At 46.3% G+C, this 13,221-nt stretch overlaps 1 protein-coding gene across 1 annotated transcript; it reads right to left on the bottom strand.

The window, feature by feature from the left end:
- Positions 1-537: 537 nt before the first annotated feature.
- On the bottom strand, positions 538-11,187 carry CISH (cytokine inducible SH2 containing protein). The gene is made up of 4 exons (XM_001513444.5): positions 11,161-11,187; positions 10,769-11,034; positions 4,368-4,594; positions 538-3,171 (listed from the first exon to the last, which is right to left on the bottom strand). Exons 1-4 carry the CDS (start codon positions 11,170-11,172, stop codon positions 2,654-2,656), a joined length of 1,023 nt encoding a protein of 340 aa, XP_001513494.4. The 5' UTR covers positions 11,173-11,187; the 3' UTR covers positions 538-2,653.
- Between the last annotated feature and the right edge of the window lie 2,034 nt (positions 11,188-13,221).

Genomic DNA, 13,221 nt, shown 5'->3' on the forward strand with positions numbered 1-13,221 from the left:
GACTTGGGCAACCAAGAAGACATGGGTGTTGTTCCACCCCTGTTCTCCGGGTAATCTCATGGAATTTGGAAGGGCAAGAGAGAGAAAGAAAAGGGATCACTTTTTACTAAATCAAGAAGGACCGTTTCCCCAGACATAGCTTTCCCATTTTGCATTATTCAAGTGCCCCCTTGGACCCTTGCCAAATGTCCCCATCTCCACTTGAGGCCAGATCTTCCCAAGTTTTTTTCCCTTCCTTCCTACTGAGACATTGCCCAGGGAAGAAACACAGATGTGCCCCCCGCCCCCCACTTCCATTTTGCCCACATCCCACAAAGCTTAGGTCACCTGCACTAACCCCCCTTAGCTCTCCTCTTCTTTTAGACTGGAGCCATATTAATAAGCGTTATTAAGCTTCCTTCCCCACCTTCATATGGTACTTATGTCCTGGGCAGAACGGCAGTGTAACCACAGTATGTTTTCAGTAGCAATATTTCCCTTCTGGTGTTCCAATAGCATCAGTTGCTCTGAGTATAAATGAAGCCCAACACAGTAGGGTTGTATTGTTATCACCATTATTATTTTATTATAATTATTACTACAACTATAATGTAAATTGTTTATTGGATTTGTGTGGGTTTTCCTTTTTTTGTTCTTATTTGATCACCTTCCAAGAGTCAAGGAGGAAGGGAATGGGTACAGTAGTATGTGAAGCCAATTTCTTACACAGGAACACATATGTGCACGCACAGACACACACACAAGTGCACGCACTCACGCCCACCCACACACAACCCAAAATCTAATTGTGAAAACTAAACCACAATGTGTAGAGGCATGAAAAAAAAATGGAGAGTTGCTTAATGACATTTTAACTGGATGACTTGTGGATGGATGAGTGTGTGACTGTTTTCTTTTTGTGACAGACTCATTTTTTCATTATCTTGGTTTCACACTCAAGGGTCAAAAAAGAAGCGGATCAAAAATTTCAAAGATTATTTGGACCAGGGACTGGTTGTGATGAGACAGATAGACTTGGAGAAGCAGCTACCATATTTATTCACATAATTGCCTCCACCACATAATTCCCCCTGATTTTTGAAGAGGAAATAGAAGATAATTTTTGTAAGCAGTGAAGATGGCATGCACTGGGGTAGGAAGAGGAGAAGGGTCAGAATGTGAAAATGACCCAAATACAGGCTTGCAAGGGAGTATGTGGAGTATCCTCATTGAGACACAGCACACGCTGGGGGAGAAAGAGAAGGGTGGGAGGGGGGAGGATTGCCATAATTCATTGAGTGCTTATTGTATGCATCCCCTGGGGAGTGCAATAGACGTGAGACTAAAGTGCCCTCTGACCTTCCTCTTCCTTTTCCCTGCCTTTCCTCTTCATTTCCTCTCATTTTTCTCCTTTCTCCCTATACTGCTAAACGTAATTCCCCATATAATAGCCCCTCCCTTATTTTAGGGTTGTACAATGTATGCCCCAAAGTGGGGCAATTTATGCAAGTAAATACGATGTTTTTCTTCTGGGGGACTTGGAGCAGAGGTGATACTGGTTTGGATTAGATGACACTTCATTCAAGAGAAAGATTCTCAATTACAAATGAAATAATGGGAAAAAAAAATATATACATGGGTCTCACTGAGACCACTAAGCATCAGTTGGCTGTTCTGTAACGTGTTAAGGAGATGGGCTAGCATCACAGTGATAGGAGAGGCAATAGATCTGCTGCCACCCAGCATCACGTCCATATTATTTTTCACAAATAGAATAAATAAATAAATATTGTGAAACCGTGTATCCACCTCTACCCGGGGACAGGGAGGAGAGACCTCTCTAGCCTGCCCTCTGAGACTCTGCCATTTTCTTCCCTAACCCATTCCTAGACTTTAGTGAGGGCAGAGAGTGAGCTACATAAGGGACGATTCCTAGACCCCTCCCTTCCCATGAGCAGCTTTCTTGATCTGCTAGAATTATCTTGTGCTTCTTTGAGTGACTTCCCTCAAGATCTCAGTTAGCATCCCCTAGAGTTTGATTTCTTATTTTTTTTTCTTCAGGAGGTGGGATTGGGGCAGGTGGTGACAGGCCAGGAGAAAGACTCTTCAGTTCAGGTAGCTGGTGTGTGTGTGAATAGTTAAAGGCAAAGGAAAGCGGAAAGAAGGTAATACCCCTACTAGCTATTCAGGGTTAATAGGGTGATCTGAGCTTGGGCAGGTGCCAGGAGAAAAGAGGAATTAGTGAGCAACATGATTAAAAAAAAAATCTTCAGCACTGCCGAGACACTGCAGATTAAGGAAACAGCCACAGAAATAAATAGAAATGAGGGCAATGCTAAGGTCTCAGTCTGAAGGAGTTGGTGCCATGGGACTTCTGACATTCAGGTAGTGTGCCCGGGATGCCCGCTCCTGGCAGGACCAGTCTGTAAGCCTGTCCTCCATTCCACGGTTTGTGAGCAGGTCCAATGGTAGGGTGACTATAATTGGGGGAGGGGAGAGGAGGGGATAGAGACACAGCCCTTACTATTGGGAGTGTCCCGCCCAGTGCCCGCCCGATGGGGCAGAAACCCAGGGCCTCATCTTTTTCTGCTGCTCCTTTATCCTTTAAAAATGTGGAGCGGGCTGGGCTCTGTGGGTGTCTCCTGGCCCCTTGAGATGGGCAGCAGACCCCCTCTCAGAGCTGGAAAGGGTATTGTTTTAGATAGTCCCCCATCCGCTTGGGGAGAGGCAACTGGTCAACTTCCTTGGTCAGCTTATTGATCCTCAAACGGCACAAGTGCTGCAAACTGGGGGCACTGTTCTTGCGGCCGTAGGGCTGGATGAGCTTGAGATGCACAGCCACCATGGCAGCCACGGCTGAAGGTGAGTCCTTCTGGGAGGGTGGGAGTGGGGACGGGGGCGGGTAGGGGGCATCGCTTTTGCTTTCCATCGTACAAGACATAACGTAGTGCTGGATGAGGCTCACCACATCTGGAAAGGCCAGGATACGGGGCTTGGACAGGCAATTGGAGTCAAGCCTGAATTTGCTGTCGGCATATTCAATGCGTACATTGGTGGGACCCCGGTTGGTCTTCACTGAAAGGGTGAACAGGTAGCTAGGATGGGTGCTGTCTCGCACCAGGAAAGTACCCTCGGGCATCTTTTGGAGATGCTGCTTGGCTTCGCTGGCAGTAATGGATCCCCAGTACCAGCCTGGAAACAAAGACCACAGAGGAGAAAGTTGGTACTCATGTAGCTTTGGAAACAGCCACTCCCCTACCCCCGAGGGCAAATAACAACACATGCAAGTGAAAAGCAAAGAATAAGAATGGTATTTCATTCATTTCCCTTCCAGAGTTGCCTCGATGTGGGCGGACGGGCAAGGAACAGATTTTTTTGGAGGGGAGGGGGCAGTTAATCTTGACTGCTTAGTTTATTTTAGCTCATCCTGTATAGATCCCAGTGCTTAGTACAGTGCTTGGCACATATGATTATCATTATTATTATTAGTTCCAAGACTATAAATCAAAGATGGCCAGTCACACTACCTGATCAGAATGGGAGCATGCAAGGCAAGGACTTCTTGGTTCCTCTTCCAGTTTTGCCACACACTGACTAGGACACCTGATCCAAATGATTTCCCTTCTCCCTAAAACGTGAATACTCATCCCAGAGCCTGGCACCGGCAAAGCCTGAATTCACTCCCCAGTGGGTAGCACAACAACCCTTGCTGTCCGGTTCACCAGTTTCTGATTGTAGCTTAACTGCTGCCCCTTAGTCAACTTTCCACACCTCTGTTTATGAGGTTCCACAATCAGGCCAGAGCCCCTAGTCTTCTCTACTGATAAAATGGCTTGTTACCAAAACTGATGCCAGCGCCAACTGTGGTCTTCTGGGGGAAAGCGGAGAAAGAGGCGTTGCCCTTGTTACTGAGAAGGCCCTGAAAGCGCCTGGTCTCTTCAGCTGCCCCTTTCACTTTTCTACGGCAAAGCAGAGCGGGCCCACTTCTAGGAAGACACCGAGAAATTGCTCGGAGACAAAGGGACCCACTGAGCTGAGATCCAGGCAGCTATGCTCTTGCCTTTTTCATGGCTGAGCTGATTGATGCTAAAGGGGGATGAGATCATCATTGGCATGACTGGGGCTTATGCAGAAAATAGACATAATATTTTGGTTTCACGGCAAAGCCGATATCTCTGGTGGATGTGGAGTCCTTTGTGAAACTGACCCTGGTTTGACAGAGGCTGAGATCTGAGGTCAGAGCAACTGATGATACAGGAAAGAAGGATGAGCAAGCCCCAACCAATCCACATGAAGGTGAATATCTTGGGGAAAGTAAAAAGGGGATGGGAAAGCAAGTCTGGCTCACAGAGAGGACCAGCATTCCCTATGGGGTAGTGACTCCTTACCAGATTCTCTTAGGTATGAGAAGGTCTTGGCAATGCACAACAAATCTTCCTCTGGATCCCGCACCATGGGCAGGTCGTTCTCCAACCTAGGGGCCACCTGGCTTGGGGCTGACTCTTCCTGGAAAGCTGTGATGGACAGTGGTTGCATGACCTGCTCTTGCAATTCGTCTGCCCCGTGTGAGAATGATAACCTCCTGATATTTTCCTCTTCCAGAAACAGATGGGGTCTGAAAGAGAGGACACACTATGTGAGCCAAAGGCACCACTGAGCATCTGTCTGGCTCTAGATCACTCTCTTTGTGCTGCTTTCTGAAGTGCGGGATCAGGATTCCAGGATTAGTGTTGGTTGGGCCTAGAGTTCCTGAGGGTCGTATAATGCATCTCTCCTGATCATAGCCCACCCACCTGACCTTAATGATGCAGCCTAATGAAGTCACTCTGAGCCAGTAGCATCACAATCCCACTAAGTCCCACTCCTCTGCTCTCTCTCTCTCTCTTGGCATCTCTTCCTAAAGTAAATTCCACACCCCATTGCTCAATCTTCTTGTCCACACTCCACCTCAGGACAGCTGAGGCCCCTGGGAAACCAGTTTCCAATTGCAAGTGTTTCTTCAAATTCCCCCTACCAAGGAAACAAGGCTTCTTTCATAGCAGGACTCCAACGGGCCCCAGAGGGTGTGGTCAGCCTTGGCCAGACAAAGATGTGAGGAGGAAAGGTAGCAGGAATGCCGATGCCAGGACTTACTGGCTGGGGAAAAGGAATTCAGCTGAAGAGAGGGAAGATGATGCATCCCTTGGAATGGGACTCCAACAGGAGAAACTTCCTGGGATTTAATGGGCTGAGAATGTGATATTATCTGTATTCAAAGGAGCGCAAGTCTCTGGGCGCTCAAGCCTGCCCATCTCCTACTATTCAAACTCAGTGATGTAATGCAACAGCCCCACAGGCGCTCGTCTACCACTTCAAAGAACTGCTGCCAAGACCGAGAAAATGAGGTACAGAGTTAAATGAAGTCAAATAAAGCAACTGAGGAGGGAAGAAAGAGAACAGCTAATCCCCTTTGCCCACCAGATCTCCTGCTGCCCTAGCTCAGACCTGCCCTGCCCTATGCCCTATCCTTAGAGCAACTCAGTCTCAGTCCATTTCCCTCCTCCCCTCTTCCTATTCCAGATCTAGCTACAGTCAGCACAGGAAGTTACTTGTTCCTCCGGAAGAAAAGGTCTCTTCCATCCAAACTCATAGTGCCATAGGGGCCTGTGAGCATCCCTTGCTTAGCTCTGCTTTCCTGCCATATTTTCTCACCTGGGCAGATAGAGGTCAGGGTGTCTCTGAGGAGACCCGGTTTGCTCACTGTGCCAAGGAAAGTATTCTGCAGTGAGAAGGAAGAGTGAAAATGAGCCAAGGATCCTGGGTTTCCTGTAGAATAATTTAACTCGATGGCTGTCTCCTTACCAGCCTCCTATAGAAAAAGCCCAAGAAAACCTGAAGGATAATTCCCCACTAAGTGGGATCAAAAGTCACAAGGCAGAGACTTCCATAAGCTGGGAGATTCCAAAGAAATTAAACCTGGTGCCGAGATGATGTGGCCTCCTGAGCTCTCAGGGCTATTTCTTTCCCTTTCCCACCTGAGCCTTCCCACTTTCTCCTCCTATCCAAAAGTCTTCAAGTCAATGCAACTTTTCCTGTTTCCCAATTCTGGGATGAGGGGGAAGCTTTAATTGGCTTCTATCTTCTGGGGGTGGAGGGTAGGGGGGCGGGATGTAAAACAATCCTTTTACCCCTACCCTATTCTCCATAAGGTCCCCAACAGCAGGCAAAAGCAATTTTCAACCACATGCAGAGGAATGGGCAAAAGGAGACAAGGACTAGGGCTGAGGCCGTACCCTGACAAACCTCAGTTCTCGACCCAACTGGGTCAGGGTGAAAAGGCCTTTGATCCCATTATCAGCAGTACAGTCTACTTGCTTTCTTGCCTCGCCAAGGCCCTCCCAACAATTCTGAGATCTAAGCCTGCCTGGCAGGACACTTTCCCATTCGGTTAACCCTTTTGCTCCCAGCTTTGGTTCAGATGCCCAGATCTGAGAGGAGCAGCCCTCTATCTCCAGTACCGGAGACCCGAGGCTTCTCCAATTGCCCTGTTCTGCTCATTTCCAGTTTCTAGTCTCCCATCAACTCAGGCTTTGGAAGAGCCTTACCCCAAGGAGGGAGCAAATTTAGAAGACTCCCTTTGTTTCTTCTCCAGGGGTCCACACTGGAGCCCAATTCAACCCCTTTGGTATTGTTCATCAAATTGTTCTGCCTCAACATAAACTGTTCTGCCTTCATATGAAGATTCTAATTTCCTTTGCCCCACCTCCAAAGACAATAGTCTGGGTTCTCAAGGCAGCCACAGCAGAAATTAGTGAAATGAGAACACAGGAATTACGAGTGGGGTGCGGAAAGGAAGGTAGAGTTGAGAAAACGCCTGAAGTATGATGATGTTGCATTTAACAAGCCCGACTTCTCTGAGAAGCTCCAAGCCCTTCTGGCCAGTTTCAGAAGGTGGTCTGTGGAGGAAAAGTACTTACTCGTTTACAGCTGAGTCAACTGAGGCCAGGGCAGGACAAAGGGCACAAGCCCAGGATCCCTCAGCAATGCAGGAGTTGAGCTGAAATTACAACCCGGGATTCTTAACCCCGCTGTTTAGCTCACTATTCATTGTTCCTCTCTGGCTAGTTGACAGATACACCCTCATCCATGGGGTGTCCCTATCCCAGGGCTGCAAAAGAGGGATGGGCCACGAATTTCCAAGCTTGTCTCTATCTCTTAGATAAGGAATTAATGTGATAATTCAGAACTTGAAACAGGCTGATCTGATCCTGATCCTTTCTCTCTCTCTCTCTCTCTCTCTCTCTCTCTCTCTCACACACACACACACACACACACATACACACACACACTCTCTTTCTCTCACTCTCTCTCCTCTGTTTAAGAATCTCTTTATAAGGGTTTGCCTTCTTTCCTTTGTCTAGTGACTTCTTTTGTTACCATGTAGAAGTGGCTTTGTTAAAGCCCATTAGAGCTCCTTTGTGTGGCTAAGCTGTCCAAGGAGAAGGCAAAAGGGAAAAAAGCAGAGCTTAAGTCTCCAGCCCTTTCTTCTAGGAAAAGCCTCACCTGACTTCCCACACCTGCCGGTTCAGTTCCTCTGACCCCCAAATCGTCACCTACCTCCAAACTGGCCCGGCAGCCTTCCGCTGAAAGATACTCAAGCCAGACAAGAAGCTTGGTGATAGAAGGGCAGAAATCCTTCCTGCTGCTTCCTAGTCTCTTCCCTCCTTGGAAACTAAAATATTGCTGATTGGATCATAAATCCAACTGGATATAGAGCTGTTCCTTCTTGGGAAAAAAAAATGCTTGAGACTTTGAGGCTACCCTTGAGCCCAGTCCTTGGATTTTAAAGTCTGTTGTGCCAGCAAGAGCCACCTGGTATTACAGACTCAGATTCTTCAGGCTAAGGGAAAGGAGAGAGACAAGGGAATATCCTGTGCTCTCTGATTTCTGATACACAGCATAACCTTGAACCTGCTCTCATTCATCCACCCTGGGAGCCAGGAACAAGAACGACTGCCCAGGTCCTTAAGCCCACAGGAGGCATTGTCTTAACAATTTGCTTATTATAAGGCTCTGTCTCAGTTTTCACGTCTTTCACTTCAGTAGTTTTCCATCGCCTAATCCACGCCCTCATTCCCCTCCATCCCGAAACCTCCGTAACTCAGTAGGCATAACCCGATTTGGGCACTTTCTGAGGAAATAGCACGCCTTCCAATTTTAAACAAGGATCCGACTAATCCACTGTCCCAACCAGGGGGTTTATTTCTTAAAAGAATACAAAATGTCCATGTAAAAAGGAGGCCATATTCCTATAACTAAGATTAAAGTACTTTTTGTTCCTTTCTTTGTTTTACATTCTCTTTTTAGAGGATCCCAGAGGTGGATGTGTTTCTTTACACACATATGCACATACTGTATTTTATTTTTTTTTAGCATTGGCTGATTTTATCACCTCCAAATGGGTGTGGGAACATAGGGAACAACTCCCAAAGCCAAAAGCACCAATCTTGCCGTATCATACTTGGTGTGACATGACTCTGATACCTGAAGCTTTATTACTGATAGACTCATCTGCAGACCAATGGGAGAAGGAAGAAAATGGGGTTAAAATATATTTTTTTCAATCAGTGAGATTGAACCTGGGCTTGAATTCTGAAACAGGAAGTGGTGAATCTGGGCTGGGCACCTGGCTGTAGTTCTCCGATACTCTGATCGGCAATATAGCTATTCAAAATCATAGGATATGTAATCCTACGACGACCTGCATCATTTGGACTGCTGTTGAAGAAAAACAGGCTCTATATACTGAAACCTGAATTGAACTTAAAATTCTGCAGTTGAGAAACCTACTGTTCTATCAGTTAGAGGCAGAAGCAAAACCATCCTTTATTTCCAACTAAAGGGAAATAAAGAAATCGAATCTGTATGCTGTCATGCAAACTCAGGCCAGGAAAGCTCCTAAAGGCTAGGGGTTGCTAGGATAGGAAAGCGATTTCTGCCACCCAGTGCCCTCCCGTTAAGGAAAGACTGAAGGAAAAGGTAACATCAAGCATTCTTTAAAGACTGAGGTGTTTTTTTTAAAGAGGGAAATCCTGAAAGAGTAAATGAGAAGGGTATAAAGCACTAATATTACAGCTTTTTCGCTTCATCCTCTTCTTGCAACTTCAATATGCAAAGGAAAAGTGTAAAAGATTTTTTTGTTTTAATGGCACCGGAAATAAAGGGAGTAAGGAGAACGCAGGCCCATAAGTCCCGGAAGAGGTCAGAAGCGATGAGGATCCTACTAGAGCTGGTCGCCTGAACTTGAAAAATGCATCTTAATAATGATGATAATAATACTGTATTAAAGAGAGGGAAAGAGCAATAAAATCACAGATACCTTATCCCTCTAGTGGACAGGGAAAAGGTGGTGCAGAAGGCAACGGAGAGGATGTGGGACATGGTAAACAGTCTGCCTGATGCCCAAATCAGTAGGACTTGATATGTGTCCCACCACTTACTATTCTTTTTAGAAAAATGCATGGAGACATGCCAGAGTAACTAAGATTGGGAAAAGGCAAGTGGAGTATAGATTTTTGGAGAGACAAAATTGAACAATAACATTCACTGACATCCCCTTGGCAAAATAATACAAAAAAACACAAAGGTCTTTAGTACCAAAGCTATTAGTATAGGAAGAAAATCAACCTAGTTACCTTATTCTGTTGAATAAGCAGCCTTTAAAAGGGATAAGTAGCTGCTGCAATACAAAGAGATCTCAAGACACTACTTGACATTACTTCATTAAAAAAGCCAATAATATTGACTTGGCTGTGGACTCTTCCACAGGAACTGAAAATCAACATGAAACCAAGTATAGGAAAATGCAGGCTGAGCATCATGAAATATTTGCTAAGGCTCAGATTTATCAAGTGGAAATAGTTAACTAAAGGGCAAGGCAACACAACCAGACGAGAAGCAGTGTGGTCTAATGGAAAAAGCATGAGCCTGGGAGTCAGAGGATCTGACTCCACCACTTGTCTGTTGTGTGACCTTGGGTAAGTCACTTGACTTCTTTGGGTCTCAGTTTCCTCATCTGTAAAATGAGGATCCAATTACTGTTCTCTCCTCCTGTTGAGACTGAGCCCCATGTAGGACACGGTCTGTGTGTAACCCGATTATACTTTACCTACCCTAGAGTTTTGTACAGTGCTTGGAACAAAGTAAGCACTTTACAAGTGTCATAAAAAACAAAAAACAAAAAAGCCTAAACAAACAAACAAAAAAACCAGACACAAGGTTAGGTAGCAGAAGGAAGGAAACAGTCCCTGGAGCCTTCTACGTTCCATAAGTGATTCCTGCGGTAGCCTAGAAATAATTGAAAGTATACAATCGATGTTGTGAACTTAAATATGTGGTGGCCCATAACAGTACATGTAAAGTTTCTCATAAGTTCTCAATACTAGTTGTGTAAAAAGAAAACTTTTATGAACAGGAAAAGAACACAGACGACACCTGAAATCCCTGAAAAGTCTATGTGGATAACTAGTTTTTTTCTGTCAGGCAAACTGACAGCTCCAACTTTCTTCGCATGTCTCTCAGGTTAAAACAAGCAACATCCTCCCCTGTCTCATCTCTTCCTAGAAAGGGCTCTAAGGACCCAGAAGATTTCACACCTAAGAAGAGCATGCACACCCGAAATCCTTACCATTTCATTCCCTTTACACTAACAACAACAAAAACATGCAAACTCACAAACTCAGACAGACATGCGCTCGAGTCATTTTTTCTCAACTCGCGCTTTAAAAGTAAAGACTGTATTTTACCTTACCCCTGAACAGAGAGGATCATGTCACTCCAGGCCGAAGGAAAAAGCAACCAATTCTCAAGGCGGCCAAAAAACGGTCTCCCTTTCCTCCTCCTGTTTGTCTCCTTTTTTTCTTTCTCTTGCTCCACACGAAAGAAGGCAGCGAGACAGATCGCTGCGACCACCGTCCTGTCTGCTCCCTTAGGGACACGGAGAAGCCTGCCCTGGAAAACCTCTCGGTTTAGGCTCAGGAACTTGGGAGAGAGAAATGATCTGGTCCCGAACGGGATCTAAAAAATAATCGATAAATGAATGAATGAATAAATAAATGGAAAATAACTTCGAAATAGAACCCTCCGAGAAAAGGTATCTCAGAAAGACCGATCTCTTAGGCACCGAATCTCCTTCACTATGACCTCGAAATGCATCTCGGTGCTTCCACGGTCCCGAAAGCCCCACATCAGAAAACACCACACTCACTTCAAGTACATAACTCTGAATAATTTTTCTCTCCCCCCCCCCGCCTCCAAATCAGGGAAGAGGAGGAGAAAGAAACGCGCCTTGCTCCGCTGCCGTCTCTAGAAGTAATGAGCTCTGGTCGAAGCGAAGAGAGAGAGGGAGGCGGGAGCGGAGGGAGGGGGGTTTAGGGGGAATACACAATTGACTAATCTTTTGTTTGCCTCTTTTAATCTATTCCAGGAAGCGGAGGATTCCTGGAATTGTATTGTATTCACATCACTGTTCCGACATTTGAAAAAAAAAATACCCGGTATAAATAGACTTCTCCGTAAGGGATGTCTTGATGTCAGTTCCGCATGACTCCCAGACTGGGGACCTGGAGACAAAAACTGTCCAGGGAATTGGTCAAGTGCTTCAGGGACGGAAGAGATGAGCTCGCTTCTAACAGGAACCCGGCGACAAAGTTGTCGGCTGTTTGCTTTTGCGAGGACTGCTTGGCCGGCTGACAGCGAGCGCCCGTGGAAGGAAATACCTTTGATGGATTTCCAAGAACTTTCCAGGAAAGCAGGGCGGGGCCACGGGGCCTGGCCAATGGGACAGTGGGGAGGCTGGGCCGGGCCAAGGAGGCCGACCGATCACAGGCTGCCAAAACTGGGCTGACGCGACTGGCCGCCATGAGCCCCACCCACCTCCTCCAGAAACATAGCGGAGGGAGGGAAGGACAGACGGGCGAGAGCCGAGCGAGAGACGCCAGGGGCGGAAGAGGGAAGATAGAAAAGAAAGTGAGGAGACAGACGGTCGGGGAAAGAGAGAGCAAGAGAAAGACTCTCACTACAAAATCATGCGTCCTGCCACCCCCCCCCCCCCACCACTCCCATCCATTTACCCACATCCTTCGGCGCTCAGAACAGTGCTTGGCACGTAGTAAGCGCTTAACAGATACTGTCATTATTACTGGGGAAGCAGCATGGCTCAGTGGAAAAGAGCCTGGGCTTCGGAGTCAGAGGTCATGAGTTCGACTCCCGGCTCTATCACTTGTCAGCTGTGTGACTGTGGCCAAGTCGCTTCACTTCTCTGTGTCTCAGTTACCTCATCTGTCAAATGGACTGTGAGCCTCACGTGGGACAACCTGATTACCCTGTATCTACCCCGGCGCTTAGAACAGTGCTCGGCACATAGTAAGCGCTTAACAAATACCAACATTATTATCCTCAGAGGGTCCTTTCGGGGCCCTGGGAGCCATTTGGTAAGAAAAGAGAGAAATTCATCCTTCTTCTGACCGTCCCTGGACACTTCCCGTGACCCCCAAATGCACTTATATATGTATCCTTACTTCGGTTATTCCTATTAATGTCTGCCCCCCCCCCCCCCCCCCGACTGTAGGCTCCTGGTGGGCAGGGCACGTTTCTACGTGCTCGGTTGTACCGTACTCTCCCAAGCGCTTAGTACAGTGTTCTGCACACAGCAATGCTCAATAAATATCATTGATTGATTCCTTCTCCCCAGTATATAAAACCTCCGATGCATGTAGTTTAGCCTACTGGGTGTGCATCAGGAGAGTTTTCTTTTAATTTTTCAAACTCCCTCTCCCTAACTATCCCATGGGATCTTTATATCCTCTCTCGGGATTTCAGTGCTTCATTTGGTGATTTTTTTTCAACCGGTGATGGACTCTAGGGCTGTTCTGGTCCACAATCAATATTGTTATTATTTTAATGTTCATATTTAGTATTTTAAGAACTTTATTTTTTTCTATTGTATTTTCAGAACCTTACTTGCTGCTAAAATTCAAGGAAATACAAGAAGGTAGAAGTTTTATTTTCCTTACATCGTGTGTTTGTAGTCTAGGCTGCCCTTCTTACCTACTGTAGAAAGAATCATTCATCCCCTCTCCCAGCCCCACAGCACTATGCACATGTCTATAATTTATTAATTTATATTAATGTCTGTCTCCCCCTCTAGACTGTAAACTTGTTGTGGGCAGGGACTGTGTCTCTTTATTGTTGTATTGTAATCTC

Source organism: Ornithorhynchus anatinus, chromosome X2 (assembly GCF_004115215.2).
Source record: "Ornithorhynchus anatinus isolate Pmale09 chromosome X2, mOrnAna1.pri.v4, whole genome shotgun sequence".
NCBI classification, from domain to species: domain Eukaryota; kingdom Metazoa; phylum Chordata; class Mammalia; order Monotremata; family Ornithorhynchidae; genus Ornithorhynchus; species Ornithorhynchus anatinus.

Bases quoted from the DNA above. Each gene is read 5' to 3' on its own strand.
- CISH (XM_001513444.5), bottom strand. The intron at 4,595-10,768 runs GTAAGGTAAAAT...CCTCTCTTTCAG, and splicing joins ATGATCCTCTCTGTTCAGGG to ACCCCATCTGTTTCTGGAAG. The intron at 3,172-4,367 runs GTAAGGAGTCAC...CTTTGTTTCCAG, and splicing joins CTCATACCTAAGAGAATCTG to GCTGGTACTGGGGATCCATT.